Source organism: Paramormyrops kingsleyae, chromosome 3 (genome assembly GCF_048594095.1).
Source record: "Paramormyrops kingsleyae isolate MSU_618 chromosome 3, PKINGS_0.4, whole genome shotgun sequence".
Taxonomy (NCBI): Eukaryota; Metazoa; Chordata; class Actinopteri; order Osteoglossiformes; family Mormyridae; genus Paramormyrops; species Paramormyrops kingsleyae.
The window spans coordinates 22,525,846-22,550,019 of record NC_132799.1 but is presented as its reverse complement, the minus strand read 5'-3'; the positions used below and the strand labels follow the sequence as shown (position 1 = coordinate 22,550,019).

Sequence of the window (24,174 nt, the reverse complement as noted above, 5' to 3'; positions counted from 1 at the left end):
TGATTGTTGTATCCTTCCTTTGTGTGTCTTTTCTCTCCTTGTTTGACCAATGATGTTCTGCCTGCTAATGCTCCATCATTAGCCTGTTCTTTGTGCAGCAGGCCAGCAGCTACCTTCTGTACTTAATCGATGAAAACTCCACCACACTGCCGCTCATGCTTATCACCCTTCTGGAAAACATTGAAGTGGCCTGAATTTATTGGTGCAGAAAAGTATGTCTCAATGAGCCCGTTTCATATTCAAGTTATTGCAGTTGTAGCTGATAATTTCATTAGCTGGATATTTATAAATGAACACGTTTCAAACACAGTACTCTGCTCCATAATATGATGAAAGTTCCTAAAATATTACACAAGGATTAGTATTCAATAAGTGGTGAAATTTGTGATATAGAATTTAGATATCACTGACAGTTATAAAATAATTGATGGAGGATGGGGCCCTATACAGTGGTGATAGCTATTCCCAATGCAAACCCATGTTGATTAATGACGTAGAACTCGTGTGTTAATATGGGAAACTTCAGAAAAGCTAAGGTCGTCTGTTTGCTTTAATTTGAAAATATTCATAACTGCATTTAACAGATTTCTTAATCACAGTATCTCCTTTAAATCTTTATCTCCATGTTGATTGTATTAGTACACATGGAAGTATTTCTCCCCCATGGTGACATCCAGCTAACACTGACTCCGCTACAGTACAGAGCTTTGATCCAGGAGCAACAGTAGGTACAGCTGTGTGTGGAAAAGGAATAAAAATGTATTCTTCCTTAAAGATTGACTGAGTAAATGAAATAAAACACTGAACACAATGTTATTCTACTGATGAATGATACAGACCCAGGAGAAGAGCCTGACCAATCCTTCATGGAGCACGGCAGTCTGGATCTCGCTGGGGCTTCTGGCTGTTCTGCTCTTCTCCATGGTCTTTGTGATGCACTGCTTCTCTGTCACTGGTGACAGATGCAGCCAATTCTTCACAGAAGCCAGATCACCAGCCAGAACAAGGACGAGAATGAGGCTGGCAAAAATTGCTACAGGAATCAGTCATTCTGTAGATGTGGATAATGGAATAGGCAGTTTTACAGTATCCAGTATCCCCAGAACAGACCTGGTTTCCCTTGCTGATTGATTGTTTCAGGTGCTTGGGCAGAAAATATATTTAAGTTCATGCAGACATAGACTGTCAGCTATTCTGCTTTACAAAGAGGAGATAAAATATATATTAGGATTGTTTATTGGTGCTGTAGTCAGTGTCACAATTTCAAAACAGGATTAACAAGAATCATTAAACAGACCAAAACATATCAGACCTGATATTTAACATTGTCTTTAAGTCGAGATCCTTGGTTAGATTTTGCCAATATTTTCCTATTTATAATAGTGGTTATTTACCATATGCGATAATGTTAAAACTAATTCATAAGTAAACATTTACACACTGAATATATACTTTTAGTTCTGGTTATGTTTTGCACTGGGGATAATCCCTGAGAGTAATGAGGTTGATGACCTCTTGTCCTGCAGCTGTGGCCTACAGTGTTTGCAGTCACCTTCCCAGTCTATCACACAAGTCTTGATGTTTCATTTGATACAGATAAGTACAGTTAGGTTTATTCATTTTAACTTCATAATGAATTGAGATGTATACTTTGAATGGCATCTCCATAGTCAAGTCTGTATGAACTTCTTGTGGTAAAATGGAGGTTTACAACAACTTCCATGTGACATATGTAAGTAAATGATTATGTTTTATGTGTACACAGTTTGTATGTAAGCTACATAATACATAAAGAGTGCTGTCTACTGTTTACTAGAAACATTGAGTGTTTTTGCTGCAAAATACTCATTGGGGAGGGAAATAAGCAGTTGCATCTATTGCCTGGCTCTGCTGCTTAAGGTAAACTGAATATACAGTGATTCTGTACCTGTTTTGGGAAACAGTATTGCATTATGCAGTATTGCAGTACTGCATGGGTGTGGAGCTTATATATTTTATTGTTCCATTAGTGCAGGAGTTGTGTAGAAGTTAGTCAACACTAGAGACATACTGTTCAATGTTTGTAACAGCTATGAATTTTTTTTTTTAAAAGTTTTAATTAAAAAGTAACAAGGTTTTGGCATTTTTAGATTATCCAAAGACTCCAAACTGATGCATCTTAATATGATATTTAGATATAAAGGGAACTGAACCAGAATTCTCTCCCTGACACACATAGACACACACAGACACAGACACAACTGTATTTTAGCTGTTCTACTGCAATAAGCCACAGCAAATACAAAAGCAGGGTGTTAAACCAGAGTTTATGAATTTAAGTTAATTCTGAAAACTGGAAACTGTTACAAAAAGTGTCCGACTCCTGCTTGTGCCATTAGTTCCACAGGGAGCTTTTCGAACGTCACCCCGGGGGTGTCTCTGTGTGGTAAAACAAGTTAAAGTCCTGTTGGACAGGCAGAAACTCGCTGCATCCTGCATGGCACCGATGAGGTACGGGCCTCTCAGACCTATCAGTCCTTAGAAAATTAGAGGGACATACTGCACGTCCTCACACACGTGTACAAACGCCGGCAGATGTACCCAGTGGATACAATGAAGTGCCCACCGCTTTTCTTCAGACGCTAGTGCAGATACTGATGGCTGCACCAGCTGATCAGTGACAGAAAGAAAGAAGGACCCTAACCCTAAACCCTCCTGATGCTCTGCACCTCAGCTCTGGTCTGGGGGTTTTGGTAAAGCAGTCTGAAGGGCAGCTCCAGACCTGGGCCAGGCCAGGACCGTAATCCACTCACGTTAAAACCCCACTGATCTGAAAGATCAAACTGAATTCAACTGTTCAGTAAGTTCTGTGGGGAAAAAAGAAAAGGCAAATTGTAAAGTCACTGTAAAGACAATGATCATTCAATTCCACACAATTAATCTGAGGAAAAGACAGAAAAGAGCTGTTCTGCACATGTAATGAGTGCTGGTCATCTAATTTCACTTATTTTCGTTAAATTTAGAGTATCTGGAGCACATAGTGAGCAGAGATCTTCTCACCACTGCCCTTTGATGCCTGTACTCCTCCTCTGCTGGGACACACTGTAGATCTCCTGCAGTTGCTTCTTCTGGTCGTTACTAAGCGGCGCCATCAGGGACTGATACCATTGAGTATCTGTGTTCTGTACCCCTGTAAGCAACAGAGTCAGTCTCTGGAGACACACCGTGCGAAACACTTTCAGCTCTATCTTGATTTTAGGCACATGACTTGTCAACAGATGTGTTTTTCTTGGAAGAGTAGCCCTTGACATTGACTGCTGGATATTTTATGAACATACATGTCTCTTCAAATATCACATAGTAATTTTTACCTGATGAATACACCAGAAACACATTGGTTTAGTTAGATAAAATATCCCAGTGAAAAATACATTTTCCCTCAACAAAACATGGCTTTCCTAGTTGCCAAACACATCTGCTAGAAAGTTCTAGTGTGCACGTCTTACTGAGCAGAGCAGCAGTGAAAAACTGGTACTCGTCCTCCCCGTTGTCATAGTCCAGGGGGGTGTTGTACTCCTCCAGGGGCGTCCCCTCCAGACCTTCCTCGTCCCAGTACTCCTCCTCTTCATCATCATCCTCCAATCCACCCGCTGAGCTGGCCGGCTGCTGACTGATGTTTCGTTTGCGGTTTACCTCGTTGACCTCATCGTCATCGCTAGAGATCTCCTCTGTGGGCAAGAGAGACTAGGACTTAAATGTATTATCAGGTTATCAGGACAATCCTCAGCTGAGTGACAGCTGGTATAAACTGGAATGTTCCTCAACCATCCAAGTCCTTGATTTCTCTAGTATCAAGATGATTGAGCAATTGGCTTAAAAATTTCTGTTTAGGCCCCATTATCTTCAAATAGGGCTGTGCGATATGATTGACATGTATAGTTAATGTAAAATGAGCACATGTAAACGCCCATTTCTTACATTTCAAATGATAAGCTCTACAAATAAAAGATACTTAATCACATTTTCAGGACCTAACCTGATGCTGCCATTTCTTTTCACTACATCAGGTTTATTCTGCAAATGAGTGTGTGTTTATGGGTTTCGTTAGGTACCCCAGTCACAATGGGGTGACTGTATATGTCCCTCACGGCTGCCACTATTATGGTGCGGCAAAGTCAGTAGATTATGCCAATAGGACAAACAGCTAAAGAAATGTATGTGATTTTTTTCTGATCCCACTGATTTGGTCTAAAATTATATTATATATATGGCTGCAACGCAAAATACAACAAACTTCAGTTCAGAGTGAGCCAACGCTATATGTATACCAAAATACATAGCAGCAATTTCACCTGATGGAAATGCAAACATTTCAGATATGGGATAATATTTCATACATTTAGGTAATAGAGTTGACCAAAAATGGAAATAGACAACCAGGGTGAACATTGAAAATGACAAGCAAAGAAAAGTTTTTCAGTCAGCAGAAACATTAACATCAGTTGTCGCTAAACAGTAAAGCAACCACTGTAGTTTGCTGTAAATGTAAGCAGTATGGTTTGCCTTAAAATGGCAGGATGAACGGATGGGGACTGAAAGAAAAGGCAATGCAGTGTATGCGTGCTCGAAGATGCTGTGCATGCGCAGACAAATTGGGCAGGTGGTATGGATCAGAGAGTGACACTCCTGTTGTCGAAATGACTTAAAATATTGCTCACCATTCTCATCCTCCTCCGAGACAGGTCTTCTGGCCAAAATGTCCGGTTTATTCAGCATCCGTGAAGCATAAGCATGCTTCAGACCCAGGAAAAGCAGCAAGATTGACGGAACAATCTGAGCAACCGCCTCTTCCACTGCAGCTGGCCGACTGGGCAGTTCCATCAGCACACTCAGGCCGATTATGCACATCTTACGATCATGGAGCCTATGGAAAACAAATCTGTCTCAGCAACACACTCTGACCAATGATGCTCATGTTACAATCGCGGCGCCTGCAGAGAACAAACTTCCCAGCAACACACTCAGGCCGATAATGCACATCTCACAATTGTGGAACCTGCAGAGAACCAAGATCCTAGCCAACAGAATCAGGCCAATGATGCACATATCTTGATCACAGAGAATGCAGAAACATCCCCGCGACACACTGAGACTGATGTATATTTTCGTGGAGCCTGCAGAGAACAAACATCCCAGCGACACACTCAGACTGATGATGCATATCTTACAATCTTGGAATCTGCAAAGAAAACATCTCATCAACGATGCCCCTTGTATGATTGTGGAGCCTACAGGGAACAAACATCTCAGTTATACAAAAAACAGAATATGAGTACAATGTCATGGAGGTCAGGAAGAAGTCTTACTTCAATAATACTACTTCTAAGTATAAAACTGTTCCTCTGCTCACAATAACCCACCAAAACTGTCATTATTTTCTATATAGGCAGCCCCCAGGTTATGAACAAGATCGTCTGTCTTTAAGTTGAATTTGTAGGCAACTCCGAAAATAACAGTGCATAATAATGATACTTTTATTATTACTGTAACTACATATGGTACTGTACTGTACCTCGAATCGATTGAACTGCTGAACCTGCAGTGTCACTACCTGCAGTAGTACATTCATTATGACGAACCATTTGTATTTAACTCATATTTTTAATATAACAGGCTTGACAGCAGTCCATTCATAAGCATGTAAGTCGGACGTTCTTAATCCAGGGACTGTCTGTACAAAGTCTATCATTACCACACATCCCCCGATCTTGCAGGAAGATTTCCCTAAATGTCCGTGAGGTGGTGGATTGTGCGAGGCAGTGTGGAGGACCTACCCCAGGAAGAACTCTGTGTCATTCATCCATTGGTTGATGAACTGCGTGGTGATGGGCTCTGGGCTATGTGGGAAGCGAATGTTCTCCAGAGTGTGCAGCAGCAGGGTGGGGTTATAGTACAGCGCCGCGATGCCAACCTGCAAGCACATGGTCCGCAGCTCGCTGGACTTCACGCCACGCGTCAGCCGCTCCAGGACGGCCTCCACAAACAGGGGGACACACTAACACCCCCAGAGGAAGGGAGGGGAAACAGCTCAGTCAAACAGGGACAACACAACAGACATGACAGCTGTATTCATCACATAATGAGATGTCACCCAGCATGACCTGTACTGGGCACTTCCAAAAGCAGGAGTGGGAAGACAAACACATTAAACACATTTCTCTGAACTTATTCCTGGCTTAATCATGAGTGTTTCCAGCTGTCAAAAATGGGTATTTTGCAAATGACTTCAAATCCATGTTAAGGCAACAGCACTGGCAATATTCCCGAATAACACTGTGTCTTACTTGGTCGATGCCCCTTCCACGACACTGCAGGATGACGACTTCCAGCAGCTTGGCAGCATGGCATTCTGCATCCTCACCTGCATCGCTTGTGAGGACCTTGAGAAGACGATTAAGTTGAAAAAGGTCATGGGGGCAACCTAATTACCTCCATGTCTATACAACACAAAGATGGACAGTCACATTGTTTCACATGGTGTAAATGATCTCCAGATGTTTGGAGATATGGTTAGGGTGGAGGTCTGACAGAGTGGCAGTCACCTTCTTACACATGGTGTAAATGACTTCCAGGTATTTGGAGTTGGACAACAGCATGTCAGTATCCACTGTCACATAATTATGCAGGAGAGGCATCATATCTGTCAGGAAAACAGCAGCAAGGCCAAGATTCAAAACCATCTTAGTGCATATGTGAAAACTCCTGGCACCTCACTGACCTGCAATAACATTCTCAAAAGTAAAGAAAATGCTTGACTATACAGGCACGTGAAACAAACACCCACCCATTCTTCCCTCTCCAAAATGGCAGCTGTTCATTTACTAACCACGACTGAACCAATTTTATATCACTCTCATGCCTGAATAGATACGCCAAAGCTGAGCACCTGTAAAGTAGTCAAAGCAGTCATGCTGGAAAACATCATAGAGAACCCCCAGGAGCTGCCACATCTGGGGGGAGATAGCCTGACAGGTCAGGCCAAAGGCCAGAGACAAGATCTCTTCATAGAACTCTGCAAACAAGGAAAAAGGCAAGGCCACCATCAATAATAGCGATATAATTGATCTAATTAAATCTAATTAATCTAATATAATTAAAACCATGACATTTGCAATGAACAGGATCCTGAAATCTTGCAATTTAAGTACCAGAAATTACACAGGATACAAACACACAGCCACACTTCTCAATAAGGCCCCCTGATCACACACAGCCACACTTCTCAATAAGGCCCCCTGATCACACACAGCCACACTTCTCAATAAGGCCCCCTGATCACACACAGCCACACTTCTCAATAAGGCTCCCTGATCACACACAGCCACACTTCTCAATAAGGCCTCCTGATCACACACAGCCACACTTCTCAATAAGGCCTCCTGGTCACCACAAGCTTCCACTGATTACCTATTATAGGTTTCTGCAGCACAAGGCCAATGACTTGCAAACAGATTCCCTCCAACTGCTGTGTGATCTGGAACAGAAAGATGTCACAGCACAACATAAGCAGACCACCATTTTATTTATAGCACTGGTTCTCAATCCTGTTCCAGCCCCCCCCCCCCCCAGCCAGAATGATTTCAATGGAACCCTTCCTCAATCTGGCTTATATGGTCCTTAATAGGTTAATAATAAATGTGGCAGGTTAAAAGCAGTGTGGGCTAAAATGGAACATTCAGGCATGGAGAGGGGGACACCAGGAACAGGTTTGAAAACCACTGATTTACAGAGAGCTTAGGAAAATGGCAGAACTGCGTGGAATGAGGAAGGGTTATTGTGAATCAGCCTTTGTGGTTGCGGAGATGAATCAGAATCCGAATCAGAATCATAATCAGGAGACTTTATTAATCCCAGAGGAAATTGCTCACATTCTGATTGCACAATCACACATAGACAAGAATACAGTATAAGTATAAAAATAGGAATGAAGTGTAAAGTGAAGTGTAAAACAAATTGGAGCACTGCTAAACATTATGTAAGGAATAATTGACGACGGGCCGTTGAATTATTAGAAAAATAATGCACACCCGAGGTGGTGATGCGGCCACGACGCGAAGCGGAGTGGCCGTTACACCTCGGGTGTGCATTATTTTTCTAATAATTCAACGGTCCGGAGTCAATTATTCCGCTTATACTACGGTTGCCACACCTCAAGACATCGATCAGATGATATATTTCAAGGGATTCGTCCGGTTTTTCTACTTAAATCGCTATTGTGAGTAGGATTATTTCTTCCGCATCTCATCCAACGACTCTTTTGCTAGTTCCAAAACGTCATTAGCTGTTGTTTTTTTGGTGTTTTCTTCGTGTTTTTCTCCCTCGAGTATGTCTAGCTGTTCTTCGCTGATCGTTTTATGTCTTTTGTTGTTGCCGGCTGCCTTTGATGTCCGCTTCCGTTTATGTTGTTTTTCATCTGGACTGTCTAATACTGCTGCAGCCCAGTTGTTGAAAGTTTCCTATTCACCGTAAATATTAAAATTTACTTTCGGAAAATCGTCTGTCATGTTGTTGTTTTTCTTAGTCCTGTGTGCTGTATATATAGGTACTGTATGCTAATTTCTGTTATTACAGTTAACTATTCGAAGTGATATGGAACTGTAATGCGGTCAAGAGAGCTGCCTGGAACTACGTTCGCCGTGCGTTTCCCTGAAAATAATTGCACACCTCAGAACGTTCGTCAGCCAATCAGATTCAAGCATTCAACGGTCCCGTAGTATAAAATAAAAATAAAATAAGATTTAAAAAAAAAACTCTATACAGGAGTCTAAAGTACCTTTGTCCAAAAGTTACAGGAAAAGTAAATGTGTACAGGAGTAAATGCACAGTACTTTAGCACAGTAAAGTAAAAGTATATTGCATCAATATCATAAGTGGTTATATTGCACTAGTTGGTAAAGTCAATGAGAGGGTGTCACCAACCTCTCTGTGGTCCTCCATGACAGTGAGGATCGTGTCAATGGTGCTGAGGATACCCAAGGCCATCACAGTCTTATCCTCACTCTCTTCATACTCCTCACTCTGCAAGACCTTGCTAAAGATCTCCGCCTGTCAGAGAAAACGCATATATGGCTTCTGGTCATATGAGGAAGTATGCAGACATTGACAAAGCTGCCAGCACCTTCTTATCTCAGCTGACCACTCTGTCACAGTTATTGGAAGCTACATAGGACAGGTGCAAACACATATTTTGGAAATGAGAACCCCCCTATCCCTGTTAGCTGCACAGGTGAAATTTTCATATCAGTCAATATCAATAATTTTTATAAATGTCAAATGGGAGTTAAAGCTGAAGAAACTAGATGGTTAATTGTAGTTATAAACTTTTATTGTCAGAACACAAGCACTTGCCAAACAGCAGTGATGGGCAAAATGACTCTTCTGGAACCTTGTGCTCTATTTTCTGATCTCACTAGTTGGAGCTGGATTCGAAAAAGGGTTCAAAGCATATGAAGAGGAAACCAAAAGCCCCATGCGCTCAAAAATGACTGCAAATGGTTTATGAAGCATCGTTTTGGCCATAGCTACTAAACAGCATTTCGCATTTCACAAGTCTGAGATAGAACATGAACAGGTTATTTTAGTCAGCACTGAAAAAAACTCCACCACTGGAATTTGGGATTTCTCATGGAATGGATTTTACTCTGGATTTTGCTGGATTACCTTTATTAAATGGCTTGCTTTGGACTTACCTACTCTCCCAGTGAGGTGTCCTGTTGTTTTGATGGTTTTGTCTGTTGTCTGCCTGCCTGCCCTATTATTTGTTCACTAAATCCCCTGTTTTTACAGCAGTGTTTGTGTTTGTGCTCCAACACAAGTCCTGACAAGTAGTTACAGAGAAACTGACATTTTTTGATGCAAAGCGTGTCACCAGTGACATGTTTGGTCTTAAATTGTATCGAATTTTTATGGAGAACTTGTCTTATTGATATTGATGAAAATTATACTGCGATAATCGTCATTATCGTTTTATCTCCCAGCCCAACGCAAGGTACATCACAACCCAATGGGAGCAAGAAATATGGATTTTATTTGGAGATGAAACACTGAAAGAGAGAATGAAAGCTAGGACAAAAGTGAACTCACTATGATGCTGCACCAGTTAATCGGTTAATGATGAGGGTTGAGCAGGAGGAATGTGCTTGTCACCTGCATTTACTAACCCTTATGATACGGTACTTAGTCCAGTAAAGCAGAGTAAATCTGTTTTTACTGTCCTGTTAGAACATACATCAGTAAATTCTAAAATACGTCTAATAGTCAGGATCTGAACACATAGTAATGCAAGCACAGAAGGGGAGCCCCCAAACAAAAACAAGATGAAGAATAGTTAGGGTTGGAAAAAAGCCATTATCTGATAGGTTTTTTAGGACTGAAATAAAAGCATAGAATGTGTGACATGTATACATGAAGTGTATCAAAATATTTCATCATTCTTGGAGAAAATTCATCACTCTTTGATAAAATGAAAACAGCATGCTTCTGAATGAAAACAATATATTCTTCATGGATTTGAGCCAGACAGCATATCCTTTGGGGATTTGAGTTAGACAGTGAATTCTTTAGGGATTTCACTAAGTACTCACCAGGTTCTGTGTCATGTCAATAGCGATGACTGCCACCTCTTCGTTATACTCGCAGATCATCTTCTGGATGACGTTGGTGAGATCATCATTCTCCGTCTCTTTGATAATGTGCAGAAGCTCCTGCATCACAGGCCTGATGTAGGGTCTTATGTAGACCTTGGCTGGAAGATCACACACAAAGGGAGATCACTCACCTAACTTTGAACCAATCATACCTGAACTATGGTTATTATACCTACCTTTAAAACCTTGTTTAATCTGAGCAACTGTGCATTTAGCAAACAGGCAGCAGTAGCATGTATATGCACTCAGAAAGGGAGATTATGCGCTTGGTTCCTGGACCTGAGCACCACACCTTGTTCCTGGTTGCTGACGAGCATTTGCAGGGCAATGGCTGCCTCCACCTTGACTGGCATCTCTTTGTCGGCAATGAGGTTCTGCCTCACCAGCTCCACAGCATTGCACAGGACTAGATGATTATGGAAATGCAGGGGACTGAAGGAATGCAGGACCCAGCATGACTGTGGCAGAAGAGAACAGCAGACAGGATGCCGGACATTTTTCATAAAATGAAGCATCTTTCTTTCATCACTAATCTTACCGTCTCACATCCAATACCCAGACCAGAACCATAGACTTTCATGAACTAGGCCACATTGATGCAGTTATGCACAGTTATGCACTACGGTTTAAAAATAAGACATTTGTTTATTGAAATCATCCACTAGTACCCGCCTTAATCATGGATAGAGTTCCTGAAGACCCTTCCTGTTGACCTAGCACTGGCCCTGATCCTATCACTAGACCAATAAAAAACTAGTGATGGAAATAGTTAATTAGTCAGGCAAACAAATGGAGGTTGCCTGACCCTAGCCCGGAGGTATGCCAGGTTTGAGTTCAGCAGGGGGAATACATAGTTCTGTAGCATTAGTTCCAGTTGGTCCTTGTAAACCCTCTTCTGTAACAAAGAGAATAATAAAATCAATCTATTAATCTGTCATCTGTACATTCATAAAATTTAATTTCATAAAAACAAATATACCAAAAAATAGTTTATTACCTTGAGTAGGAGGTCAGCCAATGAACCAATAACATGCAATGCCCCATCCTTCCTACGGGGGTCAGTGTTTGGGTCCATTAGGATCTGGTGGCAGAATTCCATCATCTGAGGCAGAACCTAACAGAGGTAGAAGTGGCTCATGACCAAGGGCGTACCTAGAAATTCTAGACAACCTGACAAAATGCTACCTGCCCCTGCCCCCCCCCCCACACCACCACAAAAATTTACATATCTTTTTACATATTCAACAACTCTATATACAGTGCTGGGTCCCCTGAACCTGCTTGAGCAGTGTTTCTCAACCCAGTCCTCAGCGAACCCAAGCCAGTCCACGTTTTTGCTTCCTCTCAGCTCCCAGCGCACCTGTACCAGCTATTCGGTGTTCCTGATTGGCTGGGAGGGAGCAAAAACGTGGACTGGCTGGGGTTCGCTGAGGACTGGGTTGAGAAACACTGTGCTAGAGTATACATGCCCCTGCTGATGACACGCAACAGAGAATAATCCATGGGACAACAGCATACAGACTTGATTCATTCCCTTAAGATATGTCACACTGCAGGGTGAGGTTTCTCATGGCTGGTGGATTTTTATTGTCTTTATTAAATAATTAAAAATGAATGTATAGCTGTCTAGCTAGCACCCAGGAAGTGTGTGGGTTGGTTGGTTAAGCCTCTGTGCCTGTGATGAGAAAGACACTGTCCTTGGCAGAATAGACCAAGACCATTAGCACTGCTAAAAATGCTCAAAGGTTGCTGAATGGACGGCTGATTCTGAGTTCGGACCCCAAGCTTAACTCTTACCTGTATGTGTGTCTGTGTGTGTGTGTCTGTGTGTGTGTGTGTCTTCTTAAAAGAAGAATGAGGTGGGATATGTGAAAACTCACACATTCCTATGTACCTGTACTCATACTTGTGCAAATGGCAAATAAACTATCAAATGATTTCTCATTCCTCTGCTTCTGGCATCTCGGAGCAGTAACCCCATCAGCTCTCTCACCTCCTTCCTCTTCCGGGCTGCTTTGCACAGGAGGCTTTGGCCAGCAGTGGCAGGCAGTGCATGGTCGTCATACAAATCTGAAATGCAGAGATCACAGGCAATTCAGGCACAGGCTGCAAGCATGTCCCCACAGAACATTTACATTGCTTTCCTGTGCCACCAAGACGAGACAGGGTGAGACTTTGTCATTGTAGTTATACAATGAGACTTTGGGTAGCTGAGAGAAAACAGCAGCAATCGAGAATAAAATATAAATGTGTTTCGATACTTACTGAATTTCATGCGGATGTATTCATACGGATCCTCCTGCCAGAGCTTCTCATCCTCATCCTTGTAGCACATAAGTGGGAAAATGACCTCCTGACAGATGGCCTGGCAGCCATAAAAGAGGTGGCTGTAAGGATACACTTCATGCGGAAGACAGCAGTGACCTTCTGGCTATGTGCGATTCCTCATAGTTATGTTTAAGTGAAACAGGTGAAACAAAGATACAGACAGGGATTGCCGATTACTGTCTTTATCCAGGAAGGAAGGGACAAGACAGGGACAAGACAGCCCCCACATATGAGGAATCCTTACTGTGCACGGACCTGCATGTGTGGCTTCATCTGCTTCCACGTGAGCGAGTGGGAGACGCCCTGGTTCAGATAGTTCAGCGCCTGCTGCAGGACATGGGGACTGACATACTGCCTGTGTCTGTGCTGGTCCACCACCTTCAGCAGAACCTGCATGGAGGTGTCACCGGGGGAGAGCAGGCAGGGAGCTCATCTCAGACATCTGTATTCATGGCGTTAGCATGCACTACGTACCCCAGCCCACTTATATTTACAACCCAAAATGTTGACTTATGTAATTAGTGAAACAAATTTAGGACAATCTTCATTCTAGCTATATATTGACATGAATGCAACTATTACTTCTGGATTGTAGCAGCAAATCTGGAAGGAAGAGAGCCCGTATTCATTTAATAGAGAATAGATGATGCAGAACAACAATCATAAACCAGGGAATCAAAAACCATTACTGAGGCCAATACATTGCGTACAATCCGATACATTAAAGACATATATGAAGCAACTACTAATGTGATATGATATATAATAGAACCCTGGAACTCAAATGCCTCTTAACTCGACTAATTCAGACCTTGAGGTCTGTCAAATCTTTTTCAACTTGTACCTCAACCAAAATCTTGGAACTCGACCATTCCTGCTAAATCTTGTATGGGTCAAGATGTGTTCAAGTCTGTGGTGTGATTTGATTCAACACAATACAGTTCATCATGATATGACGCCATGCAAAAGAATATGATGCTATGCAATTCAGTATGGCACAGATAGTTTGATTTTCTTTGGGTCTTCTTACGCAGACAACAAATCATAAATTAAGTATAAGAGTACCATTTTTACTTCACATATTTATGTCTCCCCTCCATGAATCACCACCTTATCATGGCGGAGGGTTTTCTGTCTTTCGGTGATCCTAAGAGCTATGTTGTCTGAGGCAATTGCCCCTGGTTGCCAATGAAAATTGGTGACTGGCCAGACAAAGTGCGATTTACATAGATCCCCTATGAAGATTAACAGAAAGGATAATGTGACCCCACTCAAATTGAGAAGACTGGGGCCCCATCCTGAAGACAGGCCTGGGGTGGGAGCTCGTGGGCAAGCGCCTGGTGGCCGAGCCTCTACCAATAGATGGATGGATGGATGGATATTTGTGTCTTTAGTACTGAAACAAAGTATATTATATATATCTGATATTATATATATCTGATCAGCTTTTACTGATGCAAAGAAACAATGCACCACAAGTTCATCCCAAATTATGTCTAGTGCACACTTTAATGGGGACCATCTCATGATGAACTTTTATGTCTATGGTCTAATGCGAGGTGGTGAATCTTACCATCCCAATTATTAGCGTAAAAGTAAATCTAGAGTAGAACAGCTGAATGCTGTAATTTGGAATGACATATGTATAATGCCACAGAAATATTCACTACTCAAAGCGGTTTTGTAGTAAAGATACAGTGGATGATATACCTAGAAGTTTGTGTAGGACTGATCAACAGGTAAAGGAAACATTAGTTTAAAAAGTCATTCTTGCTAAAGAAGGTGCCACCAGTTACTAAATGTAATTCCAATATGTATTCTCCATGAAAGACACTTCATAGTGGATCAACGTGTTGAAAAAAATCTGAAATAAAAGAGCATACTTTTTCCTAATCAATGTAATACAGATAATTTAAAAATATCACAATTTTTCTCGCACTCTAATATACAACTCACTCTAAACTACAGATATCAGCAAGTTACTGATATCTGAACCCTAAACATTTTCATTCCTATACCTGTATGAAGATACCACAAATTTTCCATGCACGCACACACAAACACAGCTGCTTCTTCATACCTGCTGGATCCCCACTGCATATGTCTTCAGAAAGAAGTCTGCAAACTCAAAGTACTCCTTGGTCACATTGCCTGGACTTCCGTACCTACAATGCGTTTTATATGAAGTTTGGTGATACTTTAGTGGCAAACTCAAATGAATCCCCCAAGACCTCCACCCTCCAAGCAGTTTACCTCTCAAACAGCCTGTTAATGATGTGTAATGCCCATTTTTTACACTTCCACCAAACGAGCTCCGGCCGATCATCCTCATCAACCTCCAGCGTCTCCTGAAACGACGTACACAGGACAGTCGTAGGAATGATACCTACTGTAATGTGTACACTAGCAGCCCTTAGTCAGGAACAATACCTACAATAATGCCTGCAGTCACAGCTCTGCCAAGGATAACCTATATGAGCCATTCCTCACTTGGATTTTATCCCTAGTCAATCTGTTTTGTCACTTATGGAAATCATTCACATTATAGAATACGCAATACTAGTTCAGTTATACAAGTATTACAGAGCTTGCTCTTACAGGAGGGATATCTCGATCCAAGATGGCCCTGAGCACCTCCATCCACTGGGTCAGAACTGTGTTGTTCACCAGGTTCAGTGGCAATGAGTACTTTGCAAGAAAGAAATCGCAGATGTCAGCATGCTCAATTTCTTACACCTATATTCTTTTAAACAATGGAGAAATGCAACACATGACAATTTGTACCAAGAGGGTTTCATTCCCTTAACATGAAATAAGCTAGGCTGTCCTCCAGATACTTTCACATACTCTCACCTGCACCAGTGCATGGAAGATTTTAAGAATCTGCTTTTGGATCAGCACAGAAAAAATAGTGGCGTCCGGCAGCAGCTGAGTGATTTGCTGCTGAATTCGGGGCAGGAAGATCTGCATGGCCGCCAGGAGGGGGGCTCTCTCCTCTGCCTTCCTGTATCTAGGAGACAGGGCACATGAATACACCACTTACTACACAGACAGCGGAGTACTTGCTCCCCTACTCCTGATCACTGAAGAGCAAAGCTTACTAAATACATCACTGTAGACGCTGAAGGTCAACATTTCTGTGTAGAGTAAAAAGAAAAGGCAGCAAGACTCATGTCATTCATTTATCATTCAATAATAATAACTATTAGATTAAATGTAACTTAGACGCTGCATATCACTGTGGTTCCTCTGTGGGGGGCTGAGCAGGACACTCACTCGTAGGTCTTGACCAGCTGGTAGAGAGCCAGCAGGCTGCCATACCAGCTGGTGCTGTTCTGAGAGTACAGGTACAACCGGATCTTGTCCACAACACCAGTCCAGCGGCCAGGGAAGTCGTGCTTGATAATGACACGGAGGCACACGTTCAGCTGAGCCCTATGAAACCAGCAAGCACAGCATTACTCACAGCACATGCAACTAGCACAACAGTGTTCAGAAATGCTTATTAAACATTCACCAGATGGACTGCACATGCACACTCTTCCCATCAGTGTTCAGCAGTAATGCTTATAAACACTCACCAGATGGATTGCATATACACACTATTCCCATCAGTGCTCAGTAACAGTACTGAACACTGACCAGATGGACTGCACAAGCACACTCCACCCAAACTCACAGCACAAAGAACTCAAGGCTCTAGACTGCGACTTTTTATCGAGAGTGAGTGATTTAAAATTTTACTTGGACGCATCTGTACCAGCCTATGATAATCATTAGGATGTTTTGCTCCTGCACAGGTACTGTGTTAACAAATTATGATTGAAAGTTTTTTTTCCTTCTTCTTTGGTTCAATGCATCTTTTTTTCTTGTTGAATTGGTCTGTCCTTACCTGCACCCGGGAGTATGTACATATATGTGCACTGATGCTAAAATGCGCAAAACTGTGGCATTAAAAAAAGGAAGCAGTCTATAGTTGATTATCAAAATAAAATTAAATAAATGAGTAGGAGACTGGTGGAGAGGGAGAGCCAAAGAGAGTTCCCGAGACAGACAAGAAGTGACCAGGAGAGGTAGGTTATTAAAGCTAATATTCAGATTAAAATATTTTACAAGTAGCAGTAACAAGAACAGTATCTGCACAAAAGCTGGTGTGACCAACTGAGAAAGCTAGTAGTAGCAGTGCTACCACTGAAAAGGTTAGTCTGGAGCCCTGCAAAAGGTACATCAGTGTTCACTATGTCCCTTACCCACAGCACATCAGTGCGCAGTAACGCTACTGAACACTCAGTGGATAGACTGCACAGGCATACTATGCTCATCAGTGTTCAGCAGTAATGCTTACTGAACATGCACCGGGTGAACTGTTCAGACACACTAAGAACATCAGTTTCCAGCAGTAATGCTTCCTTAAAACTTAGCGGATGTACTGCACAGGTACACTATGCCCATCAGTGCTGAAGCAATGCTTACTGAACACTCACCGAATGGACTCAGGACACTGAATGACCCCCTCCACAATGTTGTCCCTGATCTGCTGCCGGTCGTTTTCATGGATGTTGAAGGGAAACACAAGTTCCCCATGGGAAGGTTCCCGGTCCGGCCAGTACTGGCTCACCATGTTTTTCAAGTAGATGGCAGCTGGGCAGGGGAGATACATGTAAGAGGCATTTATCACCTTGTCACTGGATGGAGCCACCAATACATTTATGGATCTTGCTGAGGCATTTGCTGGGTATGACAGCACTCTTCATGGTATATTGAAAAACAGATGCACCATTCTTTCACTTTGAATGGTTCTTTACCTGCTTGACGTACAGGAAACTCAACCTGATCTGATACAATGATCTGGAGTAAAGTGGGGGCAAAGTTGATGATCTTGTAGGACTGAAAGAAAATAAAATAAAAAGGGCATTATTCATTGTATAAAATCAAATTAAGGGGGCAGCGTGTGGCTCAGTGGGCTAAGCCTGTGTGCCTGTAATTAGAAGGTCCCCGGCCTCATCACGTCAGCGGGTCCTTGAGCAAGGCCCTTAACCCCTGGGTGCCCCAACAGGTGGCTGCCCTACGTGGACAGCTTACCCTGCAAAGAGGAAGTCGAGGGAGGCATAAAAGACAATAAATATCTGTTATTATTATATTACGTTACAAGTAATTAAAATGAAAATCTCTTTGGCTAACCACATGAACAATTACCATTAAATACTTTAAATGCATAAATAGGGATTAAATGTGCATCAAGTTTTGTGAAGTTCTATCACAGGTGTAAGGAAAAGCAGTCTATAGTGTATACAGTCTATAATGTTACCTTACATGAGAAAATTTATTTATGCAGTAGAGACTTTTCTCCAAATTGACATACAATTGAGAAAGCAGGTCAGACAGTTTCTGGAGCAATTGGGGATTAAGGGACTTGCTCAGGGCCTAATGGTGAAATTACTCTGCCAAACCCGCAATTTAAACTGGTAACTTTCCGATGACAGGTTCAGTGTCCTAACCCAATGAGCCACAAACTGCCCCCTCACAAAATCAAAATATGACCTACAGACAAGAAAAAAATGTTTTTTATGAAAAAAGGTAGTTAAACACTCAAGCATGTGTCAGAGAATTCAAGTAGAACAAAGTGGAATCCGTAAAAATCAGCTGTGGAAGCTGACGTCAGATAGAACAGAGGTTTACAGTCCTCCGACCATTCAGTGGACCATAACTGGCGTATAAGTAGTTTGCAGTATTTCCAGTTGTAATTGGCATGTTTTTGGCAGAGTTGGCAGTATACAGCACCACTCTGTCGTGTTTTGCACTTTTTATTGACAAAAAACCACTACACCACTAATGTCTATTTGCTTTGCTTATCCACATAATCTCCTTTTTAAAAATATTTTATGGCTGTTGATGCCACTTTCTTCACTGACACTTGAATCTTCCCCTTAGTGAGTGCTCAGTTCTTCCAAAATTACCAAAATAGTAGCACGAGGCATGCTCCACAAATTTCATCAAATATTGCTTGCTGTTACTCAATGAAAGATAGATCTGTTTCCCATCAGTTTTACACTCTGTCCCATATATAGTGCAAAATATTTTTATTTCACATTTACTGTCCAATAAGCAGTGTAAAAACTGATCATTTCAATTACTGTCCCACATACAATGTAAATATTAATTTCACATTTGCTGTCCCATATAGTGTTAATCTGATTTACTTCACCATATACAGTGTAAAGATTGATAATTTCACAGTTACCTCCCCATATAGAGGAAATTTTTTTATTTCAGAGTTACTGTCTCATACGCAATGTAAATATTGTTAATCGCAGTTGTTATTCCATATTCACTGTAAGGATTGTTAATTTCAACGTTGCTGTCACATATTCAGCATAAAGATTGTTAATTTCACAGTCGTTGTCCTATATGCACGGTAAAGACTGTTTTTCACAGTACCGAACAATTTCAGCCACCTGCGTAACATTTCTGAATAAAACGACAAAAGACTGCAGAGAATAAGCACGAGGAAACAAAAGAGCGACCCGACCAGCACTCACAGGTGTCAGAACCGCGTCGAACCGAGGCGACACGGCCCGCATTTCCGCGCAGGGAAAGCCAGCCTCCCCCAAACAAAAACAAAGTTGTCACGGACCTACGGCTCACCTACCTGGTTGAGTTCATTTTCCGCGGCTATTCTGAGATTAGGGTCGATCGTGCCCTTAAGAGCTTGGATGATTCTGTTAGGGTCCATTTGCCCCTCGGTGACAAACTAAAGTTATTGATGTCACGGTTACAATGTAATAAGCAGGGATGCCAGGCAGCCTTGCCCCATTTGACCGGCGATCGGAAGACGACAACGCAAAGTGACGTAAACAGCAGCATTTTACGGCAGAGACCGTGTATTTGGGTAGCCACAGCTGGCACGTTTGCGGGACAGTGCTGGAAAGTTGGCTTGGTAATGTTTTAAAAATATTTCACCGTAATGATTGTTAATTTCACTGTTGCTGTTACATATTCAGCATTGAAATAAGCGATATGTGAGGTTGCCTGGTATACCTGTGAAATTTGGCTGGTTTACATCGCAAATCTAAATGGTAGCAACTTACGGCTGAAGCGGCGCAGGTGTAGCCATGTAGTTGTCTGGCTCCTCCGGTTCTTTTTATTTTATTTTAAATGTACTTATTATTTATGACACGTGTATTATTTGTGACTGTTTATACTTGCATATGTATTGCGTTGGTTTAGTCTGTATTTTTTGGTTCCGCCACAAAGGGGCCTACTTGAGTGTTGTTGGTGTGACGGCAATCAGCGACGCATTTCATTTTATTTATTTTTTTGAGTTTCAGCGCCAATTCCCGTCAGAATCTGCTTGGATTTGACGCTGGTAAGACGTGCAATTCAGCTCTCTTTGATAATTTGTAAATACTGTTTAAATTATTGGAATAAAATCTCCTTTAGTAGTGTTGATTATATCCCCCACGTTATAGCTTTATATATCGAAAAGGAACTTTTATTTTTCCCGCGATTACGTGTAATTTGAGGAGAGGCTGCATGTCGCTGACTGCTCCGTTTATTTTAGTTAGGTTATGAATTATGTTCTAGAGATTGTTTAACATGGTGTTTTGCATGTAAATTATAGTTACGCAGGACTAAACAGCGTTTAGATATAATTTCTAATTACATCTAATTTGGTTGTAAGTTAACAGGGAAGTTTTGTTTGTTTAATTCTGTATTATATATTTTGAATATTCTTTCTTTTACACACCTCTGTATTGCGCGATGTACAATTCTATTGAGAATCCAGTTGGATTTGGCGCTGTGTAATTTGAGGAGAGGCTGTACATCGCTGACTGCTCCTTTTATTTTAGGAAATAAACTACTGCGTGCCAGTGGCGTAGGCAGAAATTGTATTTTGGGCGGGCCATTGAAAAAGTGAGCGGGCCTATATTTTTTCCTAGAAAAAATATATTACTTAAATAATAATTAAACCTTAGAGAGTAGAAAAAATAATAGACAAACAAACTGCAAAAACACACCTTTATTTTGCAATATTCGGCAAAGGCAATAACAAAACACAGTCTAACCATCATGTTCAACAATAAAAATAAACTAAAAATGTATTTTGATCAAACTTGCCTGGGTGGGCCAGGGAGTAATGTGGGCGGGCCGCCCTGGCCCATTACTGGCTACGCGCCTGCTGCGTGCCCGTTGTAGGGGAATCGCCGATGGCTGGCATACTGTGAGGCGGCTGTGAAGTCACCACCGCTTGCAAGACCTACAGCAGATTGAATCACGATTTAAGCTTTCTAAGGACCATACCCAAAAAACTGACGAAACCATGCTATAAATAGATATTAAACGATAAGTTGCTCGTCTTAGTTTTTTTTTTTTGGGACACGATATCCATTTAGCTTGTACGTGTATGTTCAGATTCAATGCCATAAAAAACATGTACCCTTCCTGATTTCCTGTTATGGCATACAGTATGTTTGCCACTGAATATTTTCGGATGCTTTTAACAAAAATGTTTCTTAAACTAAGAAACTGTTGAAGCCAATATTGTAAAATTGATTTGGCTGTTTCCTTGGTCCAGTGAATTTTGTCCCTCAGGGCAAATTTGAGCCCTTTTATCTCATGCAGGCAGTTTCCATGTTTCAGAATATGGGAATTGATGATTCTCAATTATTTGTTGTTCCCTAGGTAGTAGGTCAGAAAAAAATCATAACTGGCATATAAATGGTAACAGTAGGAAAAGTTATTGCTGCCATTGTTCATAATGCCTGCATATTTCTTGCTTTCCAACAGCCTGTTGTTTCACCCTAATGCCCCAAATTAGGCTAGGCTTAGGGTTAGAAAAAGTTTGGCATGTTCAGGCATCAAAATGTGTTTTTATGATAGTTCTTTGCCCCACGTAGGATGGGAAACCCCAATTTAACATGCTTTAGCAGCATGTTTCCTACTTTGCAACAGTCTGTTGTATCACTCCAAGACCCCAAATTAGGGTAAGGGTTCACAAACTGAGGATAGGGTTAGGGTTAACCCTCTGGGGTCTAGGGGTAGGAAATACACTTTCACTGACTGGGGCATGATCACACATTTCTTCAAATATCATAAACTTAATTCATGGCAAATAAATTATTTATTATATATTTGTTTTGCCATTATACTCATCTTTATTTTAATGTATATTGTAAATATGTCAGATTTTTGTTAAGTTTGTAATTTGACATCAAAGTATAGCAAAGTAATGCATTTTTGAACACTTGCAGAAACATTATGCTATTAATTAATATAATATATTATATGTATTATTATATGTATATGTACATGCCAATACCCACTACCTGGATAGTAAATTGTAGCTGTAGTAGTAAAATAGTTGATATTTATTATTACTTGCATTTTTCCCACAACCCACTATCCATATTACATACTGTCTATGGGTGTACATAGGCACTACTGCTGTATTTAGTGTTTTATTTTTCTTATATTCTTATTCTTGTATTTTTATATTCTTGGTATTAGCCTGAAAAGAGTACAAGAGTATCTGTCTAGAGCTGTGGTAACGCACAAATTTCCCCACTGTGGGATCAATAAAGTCCTATTTATTATAAAAGTACATAGTAAGCAATGGTGCCAGTTTGTTTTGATCCCAGGTATCTGATCAACAAAGTCTTGGCTACATGAAGATGACTAAATGGTGTAGTTGCAACATTCAGTTGGATAAATAAATAAGAAAAACCTAACTCATGTCACTATTCCTGGTTCCTTTCATTGAATATGTAGCAACTTTCATGTGTATGAATGAGTCATTCACACCTGGCCACATCCCCCCCCCCCCCCCCCCCCCCCCTCTTTTATGGCGCTGTCGGGGATGTATCTGTATTGCGTCTCAGCGTTGCGTTGTTCATCAAATTACCATTTAAATGTGAATAGCGATCCATTTAATCCATTTTTCCTTCATCAGTAGTTTCCTCAGTCATGGTCTTGGTCAGGTGACCCGTGCCAGTGATTTCAGCAGTAACAAACAGCGTTTAAGGCTCGGCCTTTGAATGGAGCATCTTTCCAGCCAGAATCAGAAGAGTGATTAAGAGGCAGGATGAAAAGGTCCCCTAGAGTGGGGCACTTGGCCCGAATCCTATTGGCTGTAGTTAGAGCTGGGCTCAAGGATAAGTGTCCCTCCCACTGCTGCACAACGGATGTAAAGTATGTACACGGTAAAGTATGCAGGTCTGCGGGGGATTGTGGGAAAGAGGACCCAGATCAACACGCCATTAAGCAAGCCCTATATATAATAATATTATAAATTATAATAATTTATATATAGTGTGTATATACACACACACACACACACACAGTATATGGAGAAAATGATGAGGACATCTGGTCATTACACCTACAGGAACTTCCCATTCTAAATCCATAGACATCAATATTGACCTGGTCCCCCCTTTGCAGCTATAACAGCTGCCACTCTTCTATGAAGGCTATCTACCAGATTTTGGGCAGTGTCTGTGGGAATTTTTGCACATTCAGCCAGAAGAGTATTTGTGAAATCAGGCACTGATGTTGGACATGAATGCCTGACTCGCAATCTCTGTTGTAGTTCATCCCAAAGGTGTTTGATGGGGTTGAGGTCAGGGTTCTGTGTTGGCCAGTCAAGTTCTTCCGCACCAAACTAACCTAACTATGTCTTTACCTTGCTTTGTGTACAGGGGCACAGTCTTGTTGGCACAGAAAAGTGCCTTCCCCAGACTGTTCCCAAAGTTTGAAGCATAGAATTGTCTAAAATGTCTTGGTATGCTGAAGCATTAAGAGTTCCCTTTACTGGAACTAAGGGTCCTACCCCAATCTCTGAAAATCTTATAGCATCATCCCTCCTTTACCAAACTATACAGCTGGCACAATGCTGTCAGGCAGGTAACATCCTCCTAGCAATAATCATCCACATCAGTCAGAAATAACTGAAGCATGTGTCACCCAGTCTGTCCAAACCTGAAACTTAGCAGGAAACATTTACAGAAAGTAGCTGTGTGAGTGTGTGCCTGGGCAAGTATGTCCAGCAGGGGCACTATGTACCTGTTCAGGTAGCATATGGGTTCCCATGACAACCCCAGTCCACCAGTAGAGCATGTCATGATGCCAAGTGAGAGGGGGAAGGTGGGGCTCCCGATCTGTA

The 24,174-nt window shown here is 41.5% G+C and overlaps 1 protein-coding gene and 1 long non-coding RNA gene across 5 annotated transcripts in view; one reads left to right on the top strand and one right to left on the bottom strand.

The window, feature by feature from the left end:
- Positions 1–2,229: 2,229 nt before the first annotated feature.
- Positions 2,230–19,866, bottom strand: ipo8 (importin 8). Of its 2 annotated transcripts, none has more exons than XM_023845145.2 (25): positions 19,663–19,866; positions 17,819–17,900; positions 17,498–17,654; positions 16,290–16,448; positions 15,867–16,023; positions 15,612–15,701; positions 15,267–15,361; positions 15,094–15,178; positions 13,269–13,403; positions 12,951–13,050; positions 12,679–12,755; positions 11,683–11,799; positions 11,491–11,580; positions 10,978–11,143; positions 10,623–10,783; positions 8,959–9,084; positions 7,447–7,513; positions 6,926–7,051; positions 6,582–6,679; positions 6,324–6,419; positions 5,814–6,034; positions 4,698–4,903; positions 3,486–3,707; positions 3,040–3,169; positions 2,230–2,846 (listed from the first exon to the last, which is right to left on the bottom strand). In XM_023845145.2, coding segments are annotated over exons 1-25 (3,048 nt in total). In that variant the 5' UTR covers positions 19,747–19,866; the 3' UTR covers positions 2,230–2,845. The 2 variants fall into 2 exon arrangements, with proteins under 2 accessions (XP_023700913.1, XP_023700915.1); XM_023845147.2 differs by having other exon boundaries at positions 11,491–11,577.
- Positions 19,867–24,174, top strand: part of LOC140588210 (uncharacterized) — a 26,978-nt gene continuing 22,670 nt past the window's right edge. For 2 of the 3 annotated variants that reach the window (XR_011989539.1, XR_011989540.1), the window contains exon 1: positions 19,870–20,379. This is a non-coding gene — a long non-coding RNA (uncharacterized lncRNA). Of the gene's footprint in view, positions 20,380–20,863; positions 22,615–24,174 lie in introns of those variants that run through there. The other variant, XR_011989538.1, reaches the window with a different exon arrangement.

Excerpts from the sequence above, each read along its gene's own strand:
- ipo8 (XM_023845145.2), bottom strand. The coding sequence starts at position 19,746 with ATGGACCCTAACAGAATCATCCAAGCTCTTAAGGGCACGATCGACCCT. Across the intron at positions 12,756-12,950 it reads ATACATCCGCATGAAATTCA|ATTTGTATGACGACCATGCA; the intron begins GTAAGTATCGAA and ends TCTGCATTTCAG. Across the intron at positions 11,800-12,678 it reads CAGCCCGGAAGAGGAAGGAG|GTTCTGCCTCAGATGATGGA; the intron begins GTGAGAGAGCTG and ends TACCTCTGTTAG.